This window comes from Arabidopsis lyrata, assembly GCF_000004255.2.
Source record: "Arabidopsis lyrata subsp. lyrata unplaced genomic scaffold ARALYscaffold_2, whole genome shotgun sequence".
NCBI lineage: Eukaryota > Viridiplantae > Streptophyta > Magnoliopsida > Brassicales > Brassicaceae > Arabidopsis > Arabidopsis lyrata.
The window spans coordinates 13,091,615-13,118,413 of NW_003302554.1; the positions used below are offsets into that span (position 1 = coordinate 13,091,615).

Below are 26,799 nucleotides of genomic sequence, written 5' to 3' on the forward strand. Positions count from 1 at the left end.
AATCGGGCTAATAGAGCACAAGATCGTGCTTTTATCATCATAACTGGAATGTTCTTGGTGGAGATGTCACAACTCACAACATAGATCACATATAGAGTTATTTTGGACAAATTTCATGCCTCAATCGATCAACCAGAACTTTAATACCTAATTAGGTGGATTTACCCGATTGGTGGGTTTTTAATTTTTCTGCCGAACAATAAAACTTTGGAACAACAAAAAAAAGCTTTAAAATAAACAACCATAATTGATATTATTAAAAATGAACACATATAACTTATTAATATTATCGTATACTATTTCAATATGATTAACTTCGTCAAAATCAACGAAATACACGACAGAAACGTGTTGATCGAAATACATTATGGGAGTGAAAAGTTAATATATGTGCAAGACTTTGACCACATTCCACATTGAATTGAACAGTTCTTTGATTTTGGAAGTCACGGTTTTTTTATTCGTGTGGTCACCAGTGGCGGATCCAGAAATTAATTTTACCCGGGGCAATATTATTAAATGATTTTAAAAATTAATAAATATTTAAAAGTTATATTTACCAAAGAGTAAAGAAAAAGAAACATGCAAATGAAAAAATAAAAATTATTGAACTTGGTTTTATTAAAATGAATATAGGCTTGTTAACAAAAGAAATAAAAATAAATTGAGCTTTTTGTCTTGTATAATTGTATAATATGAACTTTCAATCTTAATATATTGCATACAAAACAGATCTGTATAACGAAAACAAAGTAACGGGGGCATTAAATAATATGTTAACAGTGGCATAATTAAAACTCTTCTAAAATATTATTAATTTCCAAAATTTTAACAGTGGCATCTGCCCCTTCATATAATAACGTACATCCGCCACTGGTGGTCACATTTTCACGCAAACAACTCTCTTCAAGCATTTAACAAAAAAAGCCCTAGTTTTACATTTTAGTTACGTATGTTTCGTGTTCCATAGAAATAAGTGATATCATCGGGTTGTTTGGAAAAGTGATTTCGAGTTGGGATGGCTTTCTGTTTTTTTATTTACAACAATGATATAAAAACCCGGTATCGGACTGGCTAATAAGACTGGCTAGTCGGACTAATTGAACCGTAAAATGTCAGTGTAAAAAACAGAAAATATTGAACTTATCTATATTGAAATGTAACTAAAATGTTAAATAGAACATATGTCGATTTTCTAAAAAGGTCTAGTGATTAATTTTTAAAAGTTAATAATATTAATAATGAAAATTGAATTTGTCTCTTAATTTAAGGTGAAAATGTCAAAGTGACATTTATATTAAAACTGATGGAGTTTTTTTTAATTTTGTTTATTACATATTTTTATCATATTCGAAAGAAAATTTAACAACAACAATTTTTTTCTTTCTACACAACAGACATAGTCACTACGTCTACATGTAATGTAACACACGTACATTTAGAATTGAGCTGAGTCTATGATCTGGATATACAAAACCATTATAAATTATTTGTAAAACAAAACTATAATTTTGTATTGTAGTGTTGTGTAAAATTTTCTAATACGAACTCTAGTATTCATGCTGCAAGCTACTGTTTTTGAAACTGTGTCCAAATAGCAGAAAAATACATTTTTAAGAAACTAAACTTAAAACTTAACATTAAAATTAAAGTTTAAAACCATAAAATTTTCTCAACCGCTAAACCAATTATGCTCCAATTTTATTTAATACTCATGTAACATTTTCGTAATCCATGAGATTACCGAATATAGATGGCCAACTAGTTGACCAAGTTTAATGGTTTATCGTTACTCCATCTATCTCATGAACCTTTCCATGACTCTTTTTTCCGTAATACTTTTTTCTTTTTTTTTTTTTGGAATATTTTATGTAGCTAGACCATGCTGTTTAATTAGAGTCAAGATTCATTGAAGATTTGAAGAGAGAATGTAATTATCTATTGGAGTGTCACTAAGAAAAGTAGATTTGTGGACTAAGATAAAAGAAAACAAATTCAAGAATTGTAAGTAGATGAGGAACTCTAAAACTAAAAGTAAATCAATAGTGGGAAAAAAATTTCATAGTGAGCATGAATGATTTCTTATCAAGAAAAACATAGTTATATTAAATAATGTATAACAAATATAAAATAGAGATATATATTTTAATTAGTCAATTGGGCTCAACAAGGAGGCCCAGAACGTAACAAAATTATATGAAGACAGGATGATGCAAACTATGTTATAATTTTGCCTTGAAGGGTTTATGTTCAGCATTATGTTGTGCATCTGTATAGTCCTGAATTCATAAAGCTATTAATGTAATCAGAATTGTCATGTGATCCATCATATAATGCTGAACCATCCAAACATACTAAAAACTGTCTTAGATAGATAACCCCATAGTAATATGAGCAACACAGTTAAAATATATAAAGAGTTTTAAATTTCACTCTAACAGCTTTAATAAGAAAGGAAGAAAAATTACATAACTTTATAATTTAATTAATCTCTTCCTGTTGACCAGGCTTATGCTTCAGCTTCACAAAGGCGTATATTACCCCAGCAGCAAGAAAAAAGATTACAAGAACATATATCATCATGTCCAAATGCGTAGACTCCATCTTCTTCATTCTTTTTTTTTTTTTCCCTAATTCCAAGATTCTGAGATAGCTTTTTTCAAACAAACAAAAAAAAGATTATGAATTAGCATATTTATAAAGAAGAAAACTAGGTATTATACAAAGAAGAGAATCTTATTGTATCATAGAAATAAAAAGTTAATGATTGAGATTAAGGATATTTTACTTTATAGATTATTGGAATAAAACTTAAAAATTGCTTTAATTACATGCCATTAGTTTCTACTTGGTTTCATTGTTTCCAAATTTTCTACTACTGTTTACCTTTGAGAGGGTACTAAAAATTTCCATGTTCAGTTTTACATTTTTAGTTAGAAAACTTTCTGGGGATGTGCCTTTAGTCAAGTGGTTAAGTCCACTTGACTCCGCCTTCCCCACCGGAGTTCGACTCCACTAAGTCGCATTACCCCGCGTGGTAGGGATTAGATATGGATCGGGCCTTGTCGATCCAAAGATGTCAAAAAAAAAAAAAAAAAAAAAAAAAAAAAAAAAAAAAAAGAAAATTAGAAAACTTCCTAAAAGATTTGTTAAGATGGACCGTCATCAGAAAAACGGATTATTGCTTTCTAAGATGAGCCTGAAGCCCATTTTAATACGAAGCCCAATAATGGATTTTTTGTCTTCAAATATTTTGTGGAAGCCCACACGTTGTAGCCGGGGTTTTCTTGTTAAGGATTCATATCAGCCATTTTCCCTGACGGTGGAATCGGAATCGCAACCGGTCGGATTAGTTCCGATCCCTCCAATGGAGTTTGCAAGTGTGACTATTTTCTTATGAAGATCATATAAACTGTTGACAACCGAACCGTTTGTGTCAAGTTAATCATGGACGCAACCGGTTTGAACAAAAGAATATTAGTATAAAATATTTTGATGGAATCTCCTTACCTATATTCACAACGTTTTAATAACACGGCAGTGAGATGGAATATCCTTAAAAAAAAACAAAAAAATGTCTAAAATCAAACGCTAATTTTTGCAATTGGTTTAAAAATGACATTTAAAAACAAATTCCATTGGATTTATGGAAGGATTTATGTAAAAAGAACATCTCGTAAACCCTTAATTAAGTGACATTGCTTCTGGTTCATAAATGTAAGTGACATTTACACCAACTAATCACGACTAAGTGAAACAACTTATGAACGAACGAATTAATGAACAAACTAAAGTATACATATAAAACGAAAATAGAGAAGCATATTTTATAGGGAAGACTTATTCGAACTTAAAAACCAAGGGTCGAAATGAATCGGTCCGGTTCGGTGACATGTACATAAGTTGATTTGGAGAACCAAACAACGTCATCGAGCTCGGTGTGAACAATGGCATATCAGTTAACTTTTGTCGTTGTGTTCTCTCCTGACTAAACGGAGCCGCCGTGTTGTCATCACCGACGTTAGCCTCTTGGCCCTCTTCCGTCACCACAGAAGAGGACGATTCGCTGACGTCGTTAGGGTTCCGTCTAATAATCTCATCTAGACCCGTGAGCCTTTGAACCAAGGCCATGAAGTCTTCGGCACGCGTGTGGATCACTTTCGGAGAATGCGCGTAAATGATTACTGGAGAGGCCCGGCTATGTGGCCGTGGCCTCGACTTACACGACGTCGTTTTCTTGATGGTGTGGGATTCTCCGGCGAGTTTTAGCGACGGAGGACGTGAGCCGTTGATCTCATTGCATCTTGTTGGAATCATGGTAGGTAAATATATCAAGAGTATGGAGAATTAAAGATCAAGAAAGCTTTGAAAATAAACGGAGATCTTTGTTGATATAATACGTATATATGTAGAATTGTATATTTGCGTGTAAGTATGGTTAAAAATAAATAAATCGTATTTTATTGCAGCCAACTATTCTGACCGTTGACTTTATTTACGATTATACTAGTTTTGTAGTAAAACGGTTGTTGTCGTTGAATAGTATTATAACATGCCTCAGGTATAATCCTGTTTATTAATAGTTTCTGACACATCAAAAATTCATGGGTTGAAATTCACATATTTCTCTTCTTTTTTTAAATTGCAATTTTTTTTTGATGAAATTTCAAAACATTTCTCCAAAATCTGTATTTCTCCTTTGCAATTTTTTCGAAACCTCTGATTTTTAAAAATATAATTCAGTCGATTTTTAGTTATTTCAGAAATGCACGATTGTATCCAAAAATAAATTTTTATATTATTTTGGTGGAGAGTTCTTCATATTTGTTCATGTTTGAATATTACTGGTTGTGACCATGCAAGGTTGGCTGCAGATGGTTGAAATGGCTTTACTTCTCTCCTTTTACGTAATAAGAAATTTTTAAAAAGTTCAAAACTATCGGCTTTTTATAAATTAAAATAAATAATTAAACCCACTTACAGGCAGCTGAAACCATTAATCTTTTTCCCAAATTGCTGGGTATTATAATGATTATCATTGTCATTGTTTTGTCTATTTAATACATACATCTGTAGAAAATAAGTAAACAACAGATTATTTTTCTTTTGCAATTGGGAAATGTAAAATTTTAATCTGGTTTTAGACAGAATTTGACTTTTGCTCTATCGGCTAATTGAGCTTCTTGTACATCTATACTATAAAAATGCACTTACATATTTCATGTGTGTCTTTGAGCCCTGATTCGATTGCCGCTTGGAAGGAAGATAAATGTTTACGATGAGAAGATGTATGAGTTTCGGCCAAAATTCTTCGATTAACTTTTGATAAATTTCATTATCAAGGATTCATTATTCAATGACAATAGTAACAAGTAGGGTTCTTCCATACGGGTTTTTAACTACAACTATACAAATCATAAGTTTTTGTCCACGTGATTAAATAAAGTATATGATATAGATATAATGTGTACATGTACCATGAGAATTCGAAGACGACTTGTAAAACACTAATTGTTTATCAAAATTCAAAAGTCTATAGCCTTAAAGTTTCCATTACTAAACCAACATAGTTGTTGTGGAATAACAAGAGTGAAAACAAGGTCAGCCTCTTTTCCCTTTTTGCTTAGTGGTTTTTTATTTGTACATTGTTGTGTCATTTATATGGATTTATATTATTAGAAAGCATGTTATTGAAAAGAAAAGAAAACAAAAAAATCCAGCCTTCTTGGCTTAACATATAACCTGATTTTGGTTTAAGAGGCTGAACGACACATATATAGTATAACTTCAATGGTTCAGATCGGAGAAGAATCTAAATCTTCTTGGTAAGAACAAAGCCAAACTCAATTTATTCCAAAGATACATATTTTGTCTCTATTTTTATGTGGAATATTACATGAATGATGAATCTATTTAAGAAATTTAAAATTAATAAAATAGTCACAAAGATTTACAAGTACTCGTTCATCTCAAAACAAGATGAAGAGTACATCGATCTCGTCAAACACTTATGCCTAGCAACTATCTTCACTAGTTGTACTTACATACATACATAGATTCTGATTTACTTTCTTAACTCACACTAAACAAATAAAAAAATCTGAGTCAACCCCAAAAGGCCAAAACTCTCAAAACCTCTTATAGTCCTTTTTCATTAAGCTTAGATATTGAACTTTTTTAGTTTTTTTTTTTTGTTATTTCTAAACAGTTTTTTGATTCGAATTTTTTCTAGTGAGTTTTTAACTAGAATCTCCATTTGATGCCACAATATGTATCAACAAAATCTTGTTACAATATAAGCTTGTAACATTAGTAATCCTGGTAAGCCCAAAAACGAGCCCAAATATCATTAGGTAGGATGAAGTAAAACATATTTGCACAAACTAAAGCCCGAAGCAAAGAGCAAAACAAGTCATAAGCCAAAAACATGGAGCGTAATAGACCCTGTTCGTTGCAGAGACGCTGTGACAGAGACCGGCGACTAAAAAAAAAGGTTTTATCTCTCTTTCATCTCCCTTGTATCTTCAATTCATCCTATCGTTGCGACTCCAAATTTCATGATTTCGGAGTCGCCGAAAATAACAGCGACACCACACTAAAGCTTTATTATGAATCAGCGACTGTCGCCGGTGACTTCTTCCTTGAATTAATGAGTCGCTCGCTTCTTTAAAAAGGTGTCGTCGGAGAGATCGTGCGACTCTCAAAAGAACAGTCTTAAATTGGAAAAGTTTCTTAGCAAAAAAAGTTAAGAAAAAATAATTGGAAAAGTTGAGACCTCGAGATTATAGGATCACGCGTAAACCGCACGCGTACTATTGCATCATGTAGCTAACATTTGGATCTAAACTGTGCCTATTGTTGTTGTTTAGGCACTGTCATATTTAATGGAACCAAATTATTATATGCTTCGGGAAAGAAAAACTCAAATAAATTAATACATGAACGAATGATTCAATTTTCAATGAATTTTGGCCTTATTTCAATTCTTACACACCTCGGATCTCTCCCATCTACTGTTTGTTTGTCTTTTTGGTCTGTTCGTTGTCCCTTATTACATTTGTACTTACATTTCCTTGTTATTTTAATATTTCTTCTATTCCTGAAAATTTGATGTTTTAAAGTTTACACATATATTAAAAAATAATTATGATTTAATCATTTAATAATTTTTTATTTTTATTAAATATTTTTAATAATGTATGAACCAATAGTAATCTAAAACAGTTAATTATTTGTAATCATTACGCTTTGAAATCTACGATTTGTTAATATCAATTAATAAAAAATAAAATAAAAAGATAGAAAATCAATATTTGTGAAACAAACCTAAAACACTAAAACATCAAACTTTCAGGAACGGAGGGAGTATGCATTAAAATTAACTTATTTCTTAAACATTTTCTATTTTGCTTCAAGCAACAACATTTTCCTTTGGTCAATAAGAACATATGATCACGCATGTCAGTTTCTTGTTTCACGATACACATTTGTGTTTATTGCACTATTTTTTACTCTCTCTGTTCTTAAAAAATTGATGTTCTAGAGTTTTCACATATATTAAGAAGCAATTATTGTTTAATTATTTGTCAATTACTTTTTTATACTAAATATTTTTTAATAACTTTGAACCAATAGTATTAGAAAACAATTAATCATTACGTCTTGAAGTTTACTATATATTAATTTTAATCAATAAAAAATAAAACAAAAACCTAAAAAATCAAACTTTGTGGAACAAACTAAAACTCTAGAACATCAAATATCTAGGAACAGAGGGAGTATTTGTTAATTGGTTTTCATTACCTAAACAAAATATGTGTGGATGTTTGGTTAGACATTAACATACTCGCGAGGTGTTTTTAAATTCATCATATTTTTCTCTTTATAGGAAAAATAATAAATCATGTAATATAAAGAAAAACTATGTAAAAAAAAAAGTGCCAGTACACGATACACCGCAATGGTCTTCCTTGTTTCTCACGATTCCATGTTAACTCATTAAAATCATAATTTATTGTTCTATTTTTACCGTACTTATAAGAAAAGAGTCTCTTTGATCGCCGAGATGATGCCAAAATATAAAAATAAAAAAATATACTCCCTCTGTTTCACAAAGAGTGTCGTTTTAGAGTTTTGCACACAGATTAAGAAAACATTAAATTTTTTGTTTTTTCTAAACAAAAACATCATTACCTATATACTTAAACACAATCTGCCCAATAATAAAACCATCTGCAGAATACTAATAGTCATAAAACATAAAAAATCATTAAATTTTGCATTGAAAACCTAAAACGACACTCTTTGTGAAACAAAAATAAAACCTTAAAACGACACTCTTTGTGAAACGGAGGGAGTATAAGAAAAAAGTCTTTCCTCCTAAACCAACTGAGTATGATATTAAACTCTTGGATTTCCATATTGGTATGAAAGGCATGGAAATTTTATTGTTGTGAATCAATTCTTCTACTTAGATTTCATATATTTTTATATATGTGTATTCTTCTTGCATCTATGCTGTCCAGATCATGAAAAATGCGTAGGGGAGAAATTTCATATTAGCCCCACAATCATTTCTCCTTGCTCTTTAGGTCAGCTAACTTTGTAACTAAGATAAACAAAATATAGTTAGCATATGATAGGAGAATCAAAATATCTTCCCAATTGCATGATTTTATCATTTATCCCTTGCTCTAGAGGGTAGGCACGATCATCACATGCTCTATGTTGTTTTCAACGAGGGTAAACTCAAAGTTAAAACCAAAATATCAATGAAGACAAAAATTAAAAGGTAACAATCTTCTGATCTACATTTTTTTAACGAATAATTTATTTAAGAAAATACCCTAACATATTTACTGATATAACTTTAATACTTGTTTGTGCAAAGATGTAATTTTCTATTTTTAATAAACATATATGTGTCTTTTTAAAAAATTTAAATATTAGTTTCTCTAAAAAAACGTTGAAATTTTTGTGTATTCAGATTTCTAGATAGTATTATTTTATGAATATATATTTGTATTTGAAATAATAAGTGATGGTAACATTGAATGATAGCATAGTGTTCAGGGCTTCAGGGCTTCAGGGCTTCAGGGGAGTAACTTCTGACTATGACTTTTCGGTAGTTAAAATAGGGTTTCCTCGTAACTTAAATGCTAACATATCATTCTCTCCGGCTAAATTCAGAGTTTTATAGAATGTCGTGTTGGAAACTGAGTTTTGTATGTGGGTATTGCTCTATATTTTGCCAACAATTATAATATCAAGTAATTTTTATTTTCTTGATTTTTTAATTTTCAAGTTGTGTTTGGTATTTTCCCTCATATTTGTAGTTTACAACTGTGTTAATCGCAAAAACTTGAAATTGGATGAGAAACAATAATGTAAACGTTGACAAAAAAAAAAAAAAAAAAAACAATAATGTAAACAATTTTTCCAACCTGATTGTACTTTGAAGGAGGTGATTTTGGAGGTCTTCTTTTAAATTATGTTGACTTTAATACATTTTACTCTTATTAAGGGAGTTTTGGAGGTCCACTTGTAAATATAAAGGAAAACACACTGGAAATTATATTTGTGATATCTATTGACATGGTGGTTAAAAATTTGATCAACACATATATAGTTCAACTGATTTCGAACTTAAAAAGCAATATATTTATGTTTTTACTTTCTCATCATATACGAACTTTTTTGTGTTGATCTTAGTTCTAAATTTAGCTATATTATTCTTTCTTCGCATAGGTCCATTACTAATTACCGAAATTGAACACAACACTTCATGACGGCAATGAATAATTTTATTTGTATTGTTAATTAATATTTTGATGAAGATATACACGAACGTTGGATTCTTGTTGATTTGGTCTTTGAATCAATTGGAGTGTGTTGTGGTCTGGTTTTATTGTAACAAAGGTATCAGAGCCTTACGATTCTCGGAATCAATGGAGGAAACAAGAGCTATGACGAAGGTGGAAGAAGATGTGGTTCGTGAAACTGCGGAAACGTTGGGTTTGCGAATAAAAATGCTTCATCGGAGAATTTCATGGGAATAGTTTGACGAGAGATGGTTAAAGGGACTTTGTATGTTCTGCAACGAACTGGACCATTATATTGTGTACAAACCATCTCGACCATACCATGCATGCCATAATTAGTTGTCAATAAATTCATTAGTTATAGCATGTGTTCAAAGTTTGACGTTTAGTTATTTTATCCTTTTTGACATTGTGTTTTGACTTTTTAAGTTTGATAAAATTAAATATGCTGAAATGTACAAAGAATATTTGTATATAAAAATATAGAAGAACAGTAGACTGATTGAAAAAGGTACAAAGAACCATGTACTTTGATTCGTAAACCTTATTGTATTTGAACAAACAGCAAATAATCTTATAGAGTTTGATAAAATTATATTTTCATTTGATGCAAAGCTGTCATTTGCATGCATTTACACAGTTTGGGGATAAAGAGAATCTTCCTTTCAAATTGGATTTGTGATATGATATGGCGAGATCAGGTAAACAATTCGATGTCATCAAACTGTTAATTTCAATTACAGAGATTTTACTTCTTCTTGTTTCTTTGAAAAAAAGCTCTTGTTTTATTTCTTAATATGTAGTGTCATAGATCCGGACCTTTAAACCATGAACATTTTAAAACACAACAATCCTGAAATTTGATTCACCTAGTAGCTAATCTCATATTATTATCCCATATAATCTCTCTTATATTCTTAACAAACCTCTGAACAGTGCCAGTCTGACATATTTCGGTACCCTACGCAAAACTTAAAAAGTATAAATAATAATAATATTAATGAAATCACATCAACACTTCATATAATGTTTTCAAATTTCAAAAACAACTGAAAAGCCCACAATATTTTTAATCACATTAAATCAGAATTTCAGTATTAAAGATAATAATGAGTTTGTATTAAAGACAATAATGAGTTTGTATTTCAAAAACAATTGAAAAGCCCAGAAAATATTTTTAAAAATCCTACAGAAAATATTAATAGTAAAAAAGACTTAACAAATTTTTAGTTAAAAAAGCTCTCCAATTTTGAGGCTCGATGGATTATTATTCATTTGAAATATCATTACTTCATTACGCTAAGCTACATGCTTTGCTTGTAGAAAAACATGATAGAATGCCATTAGGCGTGTTTGACAAAAAAAAAAAATGCCATTAGTTATCTGCTTTCTATAGTACATTATACCATGTTTGGGGTGAGTGTAACTGAAGATACCACACAAAAAAAAATGCTAACATCATATGAAGGGGATTTTTCTCATCGAAAAAATTTATTCATAATAATCTCTAAATATCAAAAAAAAAATCTCTATTAAATTTTGGCAAAACCACCGTTATGATTAAATTTTCGCATAGTAGTTTAGATTAACGCTTTTACATAAGTCTTGCTTTCTAGTTCTTTAAATTTCGATTTCATCTTTTTAAAGTTTTTATTCTATTCAGTAGGAAAAAAAAATCCAGTGTTACATTTGCAAAAAAAAAAATTGACAAAAAAATCTGCCAATTGAAATATATAGTTGTAAACCAATTGAAATATACTCAAACAGATGGGAGTATGGGACCACCTCCAAATTTACACTACGGACAATACACAATCTAACATTCAATTATACATGAGAGGAGATATCTATGAGTTAGCTAGGTACATATATATCATTTTCCTTAGATTTGAATGAAATAAATAATTGTATATAAAGCGTTGTTGACCACACCTATATCAATGGTAAAAAGTTTTGATAGCAACTTCTGCAGTCTACAGTTTACGTGCCAATATTATTGTCTTTGTTTTCTGATCAAGTTCTGTCACAAATTATGACGCCTTTATGAAACTTCAAACAACAATGGTGAACAACGAGAGAATAATAAATGAGTGATAGAGATCGATGGAAATAATATTGATCTTTAATGGAGGAAATATACTTTGTATCGCAGTGTAGTTTTACATACATCTAAAACACTAACTAAACACAAAAATAAGACGAGTTTAAAGTTCTTGGTTCTAAACCAAGACCACCGTACCAACCACGTGTAGTTTTCACAAAAAATGATCTTCTATTACAAATTTTGTTCCATAAATCTTATGTTTTAGTTACGAATTGTTTATACGTGGTGCATGCACTTGAAACTCAAGAATCAATATCTTTGTGATGAGAGCTTATAGATCCACGGCTAACTAGATGTGGAACAAAATATCGTGTGGGGAGTTGTATAAAGAATCCAGCAGCTCGTTATGTCTGTTATGATGAAGATTTAATTGAACCTAAAATACTTTTATAATAATAACTTGGACCAAAAAGGGTGTTTTAAAGTCCAAACAAATCATTACAGAGATCATTGAAAACTAGTCGAATAAAATCTATCTAAGATTGTCTTTTAAGATTTGGAGGATTTCGTTTTGATTAGTATGAGTTGTCAAATCTGACTTCAAAGAAGTTCGTGGGGCTGTCTGAATCTAAAAACTCCTTGCGGCTCAGGTTGCAACATTCTGTTTTCTTCAAATTTAGATAATGCAAATTAATACATTTTGCTAGCTAGTTTCTAAAATAATTTTAGAAGATTATGGCTTATCTATTTTAGTTAACTCAAAATGAAATGTATGAATGAGAAACCATTCGTGTTTTGCCTTTTCCTTTTTTGACATCAGTTCCTGTATTCTTAAAATTATTTTGTTATATAATGCTAAACTAAAAGTGTATAAAATAATAATGTAAACATAAAACGAAACAGAAAAACTCGTTTTTAGACGGCATAGGATTATGTTGGCCTCCAAAACCACCGGTTAAGCATCCTACGTAGTCAATTCAATTAGACATTCAGGACGTCTAGGCAACTTTTTATGTAGTTATAAGCTATATTTGATGGTTCATTTTCAGTTTCTTCTTGATAAGATGGTGGTTTTCAGTCTACAAACTATTTTTACTACTAATGAGTAATGACTAACTTTATGTTTATTCTGAAATTTATTAAAACATTTTTTCTATAAAATCTAAGATTACATATATTTACAAATGTAGTTAAGTATGGTGCTAATCCAATTTGTTTTAATATAGATACACAACATGTTATAGAATACCAATAAAACATGTTTACTTAATTATTGTAATTTCTACATGTTACTCATTTTAATTATGAATTATTTGTCTCCGTACATATGATCCACAAACCTTTTTATTTTTTTGATCCACAAAAATTATATCATACTATAATTTAAACACTGTTTTGATCTGGTGAAGATGATATCTTCTCCAACCGAATGGTCGGCGTTTTCAGTGTACTTGGAGGAATTTCAGAGCGACAAGGAAAAATTCTCATCTTTCTCTTTATCTTTAATTTCTTGTAATGCTAATGTAAAAGCGGATCATCTGGCACAAAAATTCGTACAGAACCGCTCCATATCATATTTGTAAACAACATTTCCCATAAATGGTTTTTTTTGAGCTCTAATTAATTTCGGACGACAAAAAAAAAAAAAAATAAACACGTAGAGTCATGGACAATCAAGTTGCTATTGTCAAGGTGGAGATTTTTATTAAACGAAGTAACGAAGAAAAACTTTAATTTTGGAACAAAACTGAATATTCATTAACTTTTCCTTTAATCTTGGCATTGAATAAGATACAACAAATAAGATTCGTTATAAAAATGAAAATAAATGTCGTAAATATGTTTCTTTGCAAAATTGAATTTTCATTTCCGTTACGACTTTAATTTGTTGTCATTTGTCAAGAAACATAAAACGAAATGATGACTCATGTCTCATCGAGCCGGATATTGAGCTTTCAAAACCTCGACTTCCGTTTCCAAAGAATAGAAATAGTATACATTTTATACAATAACAAAAAATACAAGAACTCTATCAAAAAAAATATATATACAAAAAGGTTTTATTTGTTCTGACGCCAAATGCAAACACTCTCTCTCCATGCCGTTGCTTTCTTCTCAATACACAACATTTCTGCAGACTACAACAAACAAACAAGGAAAAAAGAGCTCCTAATTTTCCTAACGATCAAAACTTTAAATCAAAATTATAACTTTTGAAAAAATATATGGTACACATTACACAAAAAAACAAGAAACTGTTACTACTAAATTACTTTTTTCAAACATTGAAAAATATTTCCCATCGATTTAGTTTTTTTAAGGACTAAAAATGGACATATGTGTTCTATGTTTTTTCTAGAATAAAACCAAACAACAGCAAAAAAATGTCTTTTTTTTCTTCCAATTTTATTATTTCAAAAATAGTTCCCAAAAATGAGCTGTAAAATAGCTGGAAAAACAAAAAAAAAAACCTAATCTTCCACCAAATGCCGGTTCACAATCTTTACGCTTGGCTCCAACACTTGCTCTTCCCAAATCTCTCTCCACTTCTTCTCCGACGAACTCTTCATCATCACCGCTTTAAACGACGCCGTTGCATCAACTCTTTCTATTTCCCAACCAGCGTCTTTTAGCATCTCTATCTTCTTTATCTGTCTCTTCGCTAACGTCCACGTGTTCCTTTTGATATCCTCCACCGCCTTATCGTACGCCGCTTTTCTTAAAGCATCGTCCCACTTTATCATCTTCTCCGGTGGATACTCTTTGAAGTAACCGTCAAACTCCGGTACACCTATAGCTTTCCGAATCCCAAACCGGGGTTTTAAACCGGATTTAACCGGGTCGTAGAATCCAGATAGCTCTTCGAACATACCTGAATCCATCATTTCGTCGACTCTTTTGAGAAGATAATCGTAAAGTACAGTCTCCGATACATCGACCCAGATGAAACAACACTTGTAACGCAAATCGGAGCTGATTAAACCCGACCCGGAAGAAAAAGGATCGATCTTTGGGTCGAATCGTTGAGCTAAGACTGCGTGAACGAAAGAGTTAGATCCACCGGCGATTATCGGAAGCTTTTGACGAGTGGTTATCTCTTTGACGACATTTGAAGCGGCGGAGCGAAACTCTCCGGCGGTGAGTTCACCGTGTTCGGGGTTTAAAACGCCGAGGAGATGGTGAGGAACGCCGCGACGGTCTGGTAACGTAATCTGATTCGTTGTGATCTCTAATCCTTCGTAGACTTGGATTTTATCGGAGTTTATGATCTCTGAAGGAAAACGAGTGGCGAGATCGACGGAAAGTCTTGATTTTCCGGCGCCGGTGGCTCCTAAAATGACGACGACTTTGTCTTTTCGATTTTGTGACTGTGACTGTTCCATGCGTATGGATGATACTAAAGGTTGGTGTTTTCGTCTCCGTTTGGTGAAAGAGAGAAGAGAAGAAGAATGTGATGAGAAAGACGGTGACGTCGTCGTCGTGGTGAAGCGATCGGAGATTATTGGGAGGAGGAGGAAGTTGAGTTCTGTCATTAGCTAACAACAACACGGAAAGAGACAAAAGTTTCGTACGGTTCTTTTTGTTGTGTGTTTTTGAAACGATGCACCACACTACAATATAATCTCTCTTTTTGTCTCTCTCTTTCTCTTTCTCAAGCTTCTTCACTTCAATGGAGGTGGTGGCTGACCTCAAATGCGTCACTATCTTTTGGGTTTGGAGAGGGTTTTAGAGGAGAAATGAATCATGAAATTGAGGTTACAAAATTGTTATAATAACACAGTTGCATGATTAAAACCAGAGAGCGTTTTCTCTGATTTTTTAAAGCTTTTAAAGGACCATTTGTTATTATACCTATAGACGTGAATGAAACCTAGATATTAACAAAGAGGAAACGATGACAAAAAAATAAATAAAACATCACTCTTTCTTCAGGTATCCCAAGATTAATTTGTTTTTTACTGACATTTATTTTAAGGAAATAAAATAATGTGTTTGAAAGATTTTTGTTTTGTTTTGGGTTGCAATGTGTGTTTCATCATTATTATTATTTTTAACACACAAATGTGGTTTATCATTTAAAATAGGAAGAAGGACAAAGTGAAGAAGCTATATTTACTGATAAAAATAGATAGCTCATCTAAATGGCAAAATTGGGAATATAGCTTTGGGTTTTTAAAATGCAGATGAAATGTTAATGCCACGTGTCGGCACGTGGGAAGAGTATAAGAAGAATGGGAGGAAAACAAGTGAAGGGTGTGGCAAAAGAGACGCGTGGGAAGAGGATTTATTGGCCATTGCGATTAGCGAGAATTACAACATCACATGCCTCACTTAACAAACTCTTAATTGTGTTTTTTCCTCTTTGTTTAAACTCTACACACACCCTATAGTCTTCATATGTTAATTTGGAAGCAATGAAACCATTTTTTCTCTAATTAAACCGAATGTGGATGTGAGATCCGAAACGGATGGTTAAACAATTAATAAGTGGATTTTATGTAAGAGAAATGATTTAGTACAAATAGTAACTAACATAAAAACATTTATATAGCATAAATTAAGTTCTTTGAATATCAGTTTGTGAGAGTTGCTCGTGTAACGCTCTCCTTGATTATGGTATTAAGTTGTAAATTACTGTGTGGTTTTACCAGTTGCATTCGATGGATCCCTCATCGTCTTATTTGAAATTTGCTTAATGTGTATGACAATTGGAACTCGGTTTGGCATAGCAAAATCGTGGATTAATTGCACAATTCACCGAATATATATATATATATATATATATATATATATATATATATATATATATATATATATATATAATATTTTTGAAGTTATTGAACCATGTAACCAATCCACGATGTCAAACAAACAACAATTGGACATAGAGCATCCGGATCCTGAACCACGAAGATGATTTAGTATAGATACTAATGAAAATAATTGAATTTACTATATAAAGACACATGAACTGCATGTTTTTTCTTTCTAGTTTACCATGTTTTTAATCTTCTCGGACCAAAAATCAGACCATGTAAATAAGTCCACATCTAAGAATGTATATTACACATTTTATTTCTCTCCATAATTACGTACGTACAACACATTTCAACTGCTTATTTCTGCGAAATTCGTTATTAAGCTTATTCTATGCAACGAAGACAAACATAACCGATGGGAATAATCTATAGGTGCTTACGTTGAAGCAAAATGGTTCCTTTTGTTCGGTCGTAGGCTTATGATGTTGATGTATTTTATCATGTAGCTAGCTACTCCTTGTGCATTAATTATTAAATATGAAAAGTATTGGAGTATTTTATAAACTGTACACCAATGTTTTTGCAAAGTCAACGTACGGCTTCTCTAATTCAATAAGAGAACTACAATATTTGTTAAAGCTAATCAGGTTTTCTTATCCATATATTTAACTAACAAAAACTTTCTCTTTCACCCACATTATCATCAATTATTATAAGATATAAACCGACACTAAATACAACTAGACTAAGATTCAAAATGTTTCTAGTTTATAGATGAAATGAAAAAATGATCCAAAGTGGGTCTTCTTTATGTCACCGATTCAAATGGATAGGGGGCACTATAAGAGATATTCAAAACATGGTTCAAAATAGAACCGTGTTATTTTCCATCATTTTTATTTCAAATTATTTGCCCATTAGGAAGACGAGAGTGGTATATGGGGAGAAATTAATTATTAGAAAGAACCCCTATAATTAGAAAACTTGAGAAATAATTTTGAGTAAATGACAAAGAAAAATGTAGACAAAGCCTCCACTTGGCTTCAGCACAACTCAACGGTACATTCATCATCCGGACCTGTATTGTATCTGTATCTAATTAATGTTAACCTGTTGCTCTAATCATGATTAAGTGCGTAGGTCTTGTCTCTTATGGAAAACAGATTATATATTCCTTATAACTTCATTTTAATATAATAATTAGAAGATAATAATTGTTAAAGTGTTAAACACTATACTTACGTCCAAAAAAGTGTAGCGCTAGAACTGAACTTATAGAATAATCAATAATCATTGCATGTATTAAAACAGTCAGCCATCTGATTTTATAAACAGATTATTATATTTCTGACTTTATTTTCGAAGTCAAAAAAGGAAAAAAAATAGGTGACTTTTTATTTCGACAAAGGTTTGTTATCGGTTTCGTATTCAACGACTTGAACAGCTAATCCATACATAGAAAAACCAAAACTTGTCTAAACTGGTCCAACTGGTCTAAATTAGTAGTAGTCAAAGATCGCGAATCGTGACATTTACGGTCTACATATGCTGAAAATTTGTTTGAACTCTCATATGAGATTTTCCGGAGCTATATAAAATCAAAATTTACAACGTAATTTCGTATGTGGACATAGTCGACATAATTCTGGATGTGGGTTAACCTTAGTCCGGAAAATCAAGTTTTTTTTTTATTTCGGCAAGGTAGACAGAAAAAACTTCACCATAATCTTTGTTATATCATCATCAGCCACCAATATATTAAAAATCATTTGAATATAAATTGAAATTTCTAAAATTTTCTAGTCTTTTTTTTTCTTTTTCTAAAGATGTAAATTTCATTAGATGAAAATTGAGGCTTTTACAAAAGAAATGCCTACATAAAAGTAGGCAAGGCAAAAAAAAAATGTAATGCAAGACTACAATATGATTTAAGGAAGATAGTGAACTAACGAATACAAAGAACCATCAAGTTGTGCAATCTCTTTAGAAAGTCTGTCAGTTGAAATTTGGCCCAATTGGTTTATCTGGTAGCCAGAAATGCAGGCGGCTTGACTACTTCCTGGCATTTAGTCGGAAGGCATTCCAAACTCGGGATAGGCAGAGTGGTAGCCCGTAAGGGTCTAACCGTTAACACAGTGGACCAGTCCACTATGTAACACCTCGGTGCGTTTTTACCGGGGCCGACCGGATAACCGATAGGGTTTATCAAAAAAAAAAAGACTATGCATGCACCGCAATTGCTTAGTGAAATGGTCATTCTCGATCTTATTCCAGCAATGCACGAACAATCTTCAAAAATTCTGAGATATTAGGATTTAGATCTAAATCTAATATTAATAATACTATTATAATTTTTTTCCCCCACATAATACTATTATAATGGTTTATCGTCGTCAACTTGAGAGTTGATTCTGAACTTCGTTCGCGAAGGAACCGGACTTTTGACGGACCTGAAAAAAAAAAAAAAAAAAAAACTTGAGAGATATGTCTCTTTTTTATTCAAGGGATTTATTTAGTCAAAAATATAGTTTCTCTTTTCTCGTTTTAATAATAAAGAAAAATAATTACAAATAATAATAAATAAATAAGAAAGAGAATCCTAGATCAAAACCAAATACAATCCGAAAATATGATTTCTTGGCAAAAATAAATATATCTTAAAATATTAAAAATGGATGTAATGAACATCCTTAATAGTCAAAAGACATCAAATAACATTCCGTCTAATATCTGATATGCATTTTACCTACGTCGAGGTCGTTCTCTTACCACGTTATACTTGATAAGTAAGACACTAAGACTGTAACCGGCTAAGATAGCATCATCATTTACCACTAACAATGTCACAAAAAGAAAATGACGACTATTTTCTTGGAAACTCTACCAAACTTGTTGCACGCTGAAAATAAACGACAAGCAGCTTCAAAATAGATAATACGATATAGTACCATCTATATACGACAAGCTGCTATGTAATAATTTATTATATAAGTTAAATGGAACGATGGGTCTTGTAATAATTTATTAAAGCTTAAAGCTGAGAACGAGGTTTAGGTACCTACTCATGACGTAATAAAGAGATGAGATAAAAAGAAAAAATGTTATAGATACAATAAACTAATTGAATTCTTCAAATGTTTACAAGGGAAACACAACATTATGATGATGTCTATCAAATTGTGTACTTATAATTTTTTTTTTAATACAATGTGTATATATAATTAATTTTAATCGTCTCTGCAGATTGAGCATCCACATGCTGTCATGCTCTGCATCTCCCACACGCTTGTCCCTAAACAAACCCGTATTTGAGACCCAAACAAAAAGTACACCGTCGTTTTAATTAAATAATTTCCCTATTCAAGAAAACAATACGAGTTTATAAAACCACCTATGGATATAAAATATGAATTGGCTGAAACTCCGAAAATTTCATGAATTTTTATAAATTGATCAGTTTAATATGATAATAATTATGTTTAAACTTTAAACATTATAAGTTTTGATGATTTCTTGTGCCAAATATCAATGATTTGTTTGCAAACTTTGTAAACCTCAACGTCAAAATTATTAAGAAAACCACTTTATAGTACTATGGTATATATATATGTGAACTGTAAAGTATTAGTTTGGAATTAAAAAAAAAAATTGTCAAATAAGCTAATGACAAATATTGTGACTTGTGAGAGGTTCTTGCAAAATGTTGATTAATTATATATTTCTCTGCTATTTTTCAACCATTTAGTTATATAGACTAAATTGGTTGACAGTAAACTTAAAGAAAAAAGATATTCAGCTACATCAACTATAACGGAATACATGACTACACATGCCAAGTTTAGAAATGTTACAACCAACTACACTAACTAGATGTATTGCATGTCTACATATACCAATTATATGACGACATGTGGTCAACATCACGAACATCTTATTCTGGTACACTAATCATCGAAATCCGGCGTTGACCATCGTTGACCGTCATTGACCAACAAAAATATTCAAATTTTTTATTTTTTAAATTTCAATATTCAAAACAAAAACAAAAATAATTCTATTGAATCTTTTATGGTATTGTATAACTAAAGAGGAAAACACATTCTATATTCAACTTAAATAAATTTTGTATATAGATTTAATAAATTGATTATTATAATTAGTTAGTTTTTTCAATTTCAAAACTAAAATAAAAGTAAAATAAAAATAATAGCGAATTACTTATTTTTACATTGTCAATAAAAACATTAACTTCTTATTTTATAAATGTTTTTGTTAAAATCAATATCGTTAGATTTTTTATTTGTTATATATTAAAAAAAACAAATTGCGACCTTTTTTTGTTGTTGATCCGTTATTACGAGAATTTTTTTGAATAATTTTAATTACAAAAATTAACAATATATTAAAGGTAGACTAAAGAGTATGTAAAATTTTTTATATTTTTTAACTATGTATTATGATTTTAATTTTAGCAAAAAAACTTAATAGTTTTTTTTACCATGCAAAATTTAGATTAAAAAGTCATATACTCAATTTTTCTAAAAAATTAATAAAATTTATTTTATTTCACTTTTAGTTTAGTTTTGAAGTTGAAAAAATCAACTAATTATTAAAATCATACAAAATATTTTTTGTTAAATATAGAATGTGTTTTTTACTATACAACACCATAAATGATTTAAAAGAGTAATTCTTTTAAAAATATTTAAAAAAAAAAATTGAATATTTTTGTTGGTCAATACCGGTCAACAATGGTCAACGTCGGATTTCGTTGATTGGTGTACCAGAATAAATGTTCGTGATATTAACCACATGTCGTCATATAGTTGGTATATGTGGGCATGCAATACATTTAGTTCGTGTAGTTGATTGTACATTTTTAAACTTGGTATGTGTAGCCATGTAATACGTTATACTTCGTGTAACTGAGTATCTTTTTTCCTAAACTTATAGACTGATTTTATTGTGTAGCATAGCTGTTCTGAACAACCTCAGAAATAATTTCAACTATATTGGGCTTGGGCCTAATAAAATAGTCATGGGCCAAATAAAATAGTCATGGGCAATTTCTTCGTGCTAACTTTCAAATGTCCAAAAGGTATTTCCCCATATGATCTACAATCAAGGTGACGGAGGTAATTATTTTATTGAGTGGTATGATTGTCCTAGAGAGACCTGTTTTGATCAATCATCTAAAAGAACCTCTGAGCTTGAGATTGTCTTTATCTTTGTGTCCCCAAATGTATAAGTTAGGCCTGGGCATTCGGTTATCGGATCGGATTCGGTTCGATTTTTTCGGAGTTCTTTTTTTTTGGATATAGATTTTCATATCCATACGGATAATTATAGAATTTGGATCGGTTTCGGTTTGGATATTTCGGATTTCGGATCGGTATGGATATGATATTCAATATCCGATATAACCAAAAATCTAAAAATAATCCGATTAATCCGAAATATCCATATTGAAAGATTAGGGTTTTATGCTTATATGCTAGAGGAGTGGATCCCGTATTGTTAGGAAAATCGAGATTAGGAAAGTGGATCACGTATTGATAGGAAGAGAAATCCAGATAAGGAAAATGGATCTCGTATTGCAAGGGAGGACTAAGGTGCTAGAACTTCTAGAGGAGAGTTCGGATTATCCGTCGGATATCGGATCGGATCGGGTATTATCCGATATCCATGGATATAGAAATCAAAAACTGATCGATTAATCTGTCGGATACGGTTCGGATTTAAATCCGCTTTTTGCGGTTCGGATCCGGTTCGGATTTTCGGTTTCGGATTAAACGCTCAGGCCTAGTGTAAGTGCAAATCAATCCCTGCATAATTAAAGTCTGGAGTTTCGGTGCTTGGAAGTGTACACAGGCGAGCAATTAGCCAAAACAAAACTCTACCATTGCATTCAGGAAGGTGACGTAGATGAAAATATTATCACCTGCTTGGCTTGAGCCACTAAAATTCTTTATTCTTTGGGACTAATTACATCAGAAAAGCACAAAAGTATATATAGGGCTTACAATGAAACCACAACCTTGTCTCTTGCTTGCTTAGCTAGCGCCTCTAACGCTACATCAACCGCATCTGGTAAATCATAGTTAGTAGCATTTGGGTGCGCATAAGTTACGCTTGGGATCAAATCGATGACTGTTTCTCTCATTTGAACCACTTCGCTCTCTGAGATCCTCAAGAGCTCTTGTTCTATATGAGTATTGTTCTTTTCGTCCATAAACACTGAGTAACTTCTTTTATCGTCTGGAAGATACCACAAGTACTGTGTATACATAGTGTGTGGTGAGAAAAATACCGGTATGCAGCCGGCTAACATCGCATCAAATGTTGACCTACGCGTGTATGAGTCCCCCGGTGCTTGTAGACAAAACCGTGACCTAGCCATCACTCCTAATACCGTCATCGGGTCGTGACACCTACATTGACCAAATAATCATGGTTAAGACCAAAAAAAAAAATGGATATACAAAACACTTAAGATACAGTTGAACAACCAAGTCTCCTAGTTGAATTATTGTTACACCTCTTAGTCAAATAAGTTGAGAGAGTTAACCAATGAAAATGTAATGTGATAAAGTAAAACAATGTGCCAGTAGTTATAATGTAATGTTTATGACTATGGACCCCTAAGAAATTGTGGTGACTGGTGACTTGGTGGTGTATTAAATAATGCTTAATTGCAAAAAAACAAAATTGCTAATAAAGTAAGAAAGAAAAAACCTGGACCCTCCATTTTCACACTTGAGAAGCTCACAATGGCTCGACTCAGCGCATTGCTTGATCAGCTTGTCTCTAATGGCTGCTTTCTCCAAGCCCTTTCTCGGCCCACCGACAAAACTAAACAAGTTTGGTCTATCGACTCTTCTCATCTTGTCTTGCCACGTCACCATTTCTGCTGACGTGTACGGGTGAAAATAAGAAGGATACGGTATACCAAAGTGATTGTCACCTTTCCAAGGTTGCCTCTCCACGGTCAGCACCGACATGTTCTTGACACGTGGCATTTGCATGAGCATGTTTGCTCCAAAGTCATCAGTGTCGGAGGAGCGCATGAAGTCCCAAGCTGTCCTCCCTATAGCCAAGAAATGATCACGACCGTTGCTTCTCTTCCACCATCGTTGGCCACTAATATAGTCAACTAATCTGACGGCTAGCTCGTCGCGGTTGGTCAGGTTTTGCTCTCGGAAGACGCTTGAAGCGTAGAGGCCACCGTAGAAAGGGACGTAGAAGATGTCGGCATTGTTTGGCTCACACGTGCGGCACGGGTGGTTCTTTACACGTGCGTGGAAGATCATCTCGGCTATGAACTGGTGTGTAGCGAACCACGAGGTTCTTCCGCTGCGGTAAAGAGGCTGACCGAGGCCATTGTTGGCTACGTGGGGACACATGTTGGTGTAGATGTTTAAGTGTCGGCAGTTTTGGAGGATACCGATGTTGAACTCTTTGGGAAGATCGTAGACGTAGACGGTGAAATTGTGGTAGCATTTGCGGGGGATTGAGGCTGTGAACTCTGTTGTGAAGGGGAAATGGAGAATTAGGAAGAGGAAACAAATTGAGAAGGAGAGAAGCAGAGTGAGAACTATCAATTTTATCGTTTCACTGTTTTTTGGGTATTTCTCCTTCTCTTTGTCTTTCTTCTCCGGCCAGTGATTGATCTTGATTTGCCTCTTAGTGTAAGTCATGGTAAATGGAGTGTGAGAGAAATATGAGGTGAGAAGTCGTGAGATATTTAAAGAATGGGACAATGAGTGTTATTACTTTTACTTTGACGTTTCGTGGAACATGAAACCCGGGACCTTTTTTGTTTTCTAATGTGTTTTATATTCAAAATTGTATTAGTTGATATTTATTTAAACCAAAACTCTTTCCTATTTTTATTTATTATTAAATTTATTTTGCATATAATGAAAAAAAACAAAAAAAAAGTCATATTCCAGTATTTCTTTGCAAAAGTTATTTGAAACTGCTTTTGTTCTATATCTTTCAAAAAATTTGTCGGTAACAACTTGTCTTGGTAATGGAGAAATCTCATAATCATAATTTGGTTTTAAGTAACCTTTGTCGATGACAATAGCTGTAATATTATATGCTTTCCTGCTCTAATGAAACAACAATTAAGAACTTATAAGAGGTTTAATTGTTTTCACTTTGGTTAAGGGTATGAAGTTACATGCGGTTCTTCAAACCATTGTTTCCTCTGTTCGTCTTTAGCTTCTTGTCCAAGTCACATTTTACACTAGCCAATGCACTACTTCCTTTTAATTGCAATTTGCTTTTCTTTTTTTTGGCTCAAATCAAAACGTGTAGACCACATTTTAGAACATGCATGATCACGACATCTCCACCAAGATTTCAGCGGGTCTTGCTTTAAATGTTTCTATCTTCGTCTCAAGAACCTATTGTTTGATCAAACACTCGTAAGTTAATGTACCAAAGAAGCCAATTAAATGACAAATGTGATTGGGTCATGTAATAAAATTATTAAATGATATTTAATAGTGTGACAAAAAAATGATATTTAACAAATACAATATTCATAGTAAAAATATGTTGAAGTGGCTGTGTAACGCCCCGATCAACCTTACCAGTTGGTTCCACGTTCTCTCTGGCCCATGGGCTTACCCCTGTCTGACGGCCAGTCCGTTACGTCTGTGAAGCTTTAAAGACTTGTTTACCGACCTTACAAATCACCACATCATCTTTTCATGTGTTTTGTCCTCACCCACATAGTTTCGACAATCACTTCCCGGAAGTCACCCATCCTGAAAGTACTCTAATCCAAGCACGCTTAACTGTGGAGTTCTCTCAGTATTGTTGACCGAAAAGATAAGTGCACTTTGGTGAAACATAGGTGGCCAAATCAATTCTTTTTAAACCTCTCTGCATGCACTACCATATTCCTGAAACCAGAGTGTTACAATTCACCCCCACTAACTGATCGCAACGTCCTCGTTACGCACCAAGACCGTAACCCCCGACGGTGTGAGCCCTCTTGACTCTACACACGTCTGGGTTCGGCTCTGATACCACTTGTAACGCTCCGACCGTCCCTACTAGTAGGCCCCACATCCTCTCTCGGGCCCGTGGGCCCACCCCTGTCCGACGGCCGGTCCGCTACGTCCGAGAGGCTTTAAAGACTTGTTTACCGACCCTACAAATCACCACATTATCTTTCCCTGTGTTTTGTCCTCACTCACACAGTTCCGACAATCACTTCCCGAAATGTCACCCATCCTGAAACTACTCCAACCCAAGCACGCTTAACTATGGAGTTCTCTCAGTACTGTTGACCGAAAAGATAAATGCACTTTGGTGACATACGTGGCCAAATCAATTCTTTTTAAACTTCTCCGCATGCACCACTATATTCTTGAAACCGGGGTGTTACTGACTTTAAGCATCCATAGCTTCTTCTTACATTAGCATTCCTACAAAATTTGATGAAAGGCATTTAAGTAAAGAGACTAATTATATTCAATAGGAAAATTTGGATGTATAACCAACAAAAAAAATATAAACTAAGAAACTAACCTTAAAAAAAAACTTACATTATAACATATGTGTAATATATATTATTACAATTTTGTCCTCACCACTAACCACCACCAATGGCCACCACTGCCGCTATCATCACCACTACCGCCGTCGCCGGAACCACCGCCGTTGCCAGAGCCACCGCCGTCGCCGGAGCCACCGCCATCGCCGGAGCCACCGTCGTCGCTAGAACTACCGCCGACACTAGAGCCACCACCGTCGCCGGAGCCACCACCGTCGCCGGAGCCACCACCATCGCCGAAGCTACCGCCGTCGCCGGAACCACCACCACCACCTTTGGTCATTTCACCTACCCTTTAGGTTAGTCAATTAATACATATATAGTGCTATATTCTTAATTTTGTTTTGAAAATGTGTTATTCTTGCAAATCACTCTATTCAATAACCTAAAGTTTGAAAAATGAATTAAAAAAAAAAAGTTTGAAAAATGAGTGATATAGTCGGGTCATAAAGAAACTCTTAAGAATATAATCTAGTGTGGACATAAGAAACACATTTATAAAAACAAGAGGTCTTACGCTACAAAAACCTAAATAGGAAAAAAAATACAAATCTTGAACTAATTTTCAAGCAAACATGTTGGGCCTGTTCGTTTGATCATTTG

General features: G+C 32.7%; 4 protein-coding genes across 4 annotated transcripts; all 4 read right to left on the bottom strand.

Moving 5' to 3' along the window:
- Window positions 1-3,655: 3,655 nt before the first annotated feature.
- Window positions 3,656-4,645, bottom strand: LOC9323248 (VQ motif-containing protein 8, chloroplastic). Its single transcript, XM_002888618.2, has one exon. It carries the CDS (start codon window positions 4,315-4,317, stop codon window positions 3,841-3,843), a length of 477 nt encoding a protein of 158 aa, XP_002888664.1. The 5' UTR covers window positions 4,318-4,645; the 3' UTR covers window positions 3,656-3,840.
- A 9,221-nt stretch (window positions 4,646-13,866) lies between these two features.
- On the bottom strand, window positions 13,867-15,808 carry LOC9324728 (adenylate isopentenyltransferase 1, chloroplastic). Its single transcript, XM_021033944.1, has one exon. The coding sequence runs from the start codon at window positions 15,396-15,398 to the stop codon at window positions 14,337-14,339; it is 1,062 nt and encodes a 353-aa protein (XP_020889603.1). The 5' UTR covers window positions 15,399-15,808; the 3' UTR covers window positions 13,867-14,336.
- Window positions 15,809-22,504: 6,696 nt separating this feature from the next.
- LOC9324729 (probable xyloglucan galactosyltransferase GT17) lies at window positions 22,505-24,471 on the bottom strand. The gene is made up of 2 exons (XM_002888620.2): window positions 23,361-24,471; window positions 22,505-23,056 (listed from the first exon to the last, which is right to left on the bottom strand). Exons 1-2 carry the CDS (start codon window positions 24,320-24,322, stop codon window positions 22,645-22,647), a joined length of 1,374 nt encoding a protein of 457 aa, XP_002888666.1. The 5' UTR covers window positions 24,323-24,471; the 3' UTR covers window positions 22,505-22,644.
- Window positions 24,472-25,980: 1,509 nt separating this feature from the next.
- On the bottom strand, window positions 25,981-26,479 carry LOC110224212 (putative glycine-rich cell wall structural protein 1). Its single transcript, XM_021010071.1, has 2 exons — window positions 26,220-26,479; window positions 25,981-26,068 (listed from the first exon to the last, which is right to left on the bottom strand). The coding sequence occupies exons 1-2, from the start codon at window positions 26,477-26,479 to the stop codon at window positions 25,981-25,983; spliced, it is 348 nt and encodes a 115-aa protein (XP_020865730.1).
- Window positions 26,480-26,799: the final 320 nt, after the last annotated feature.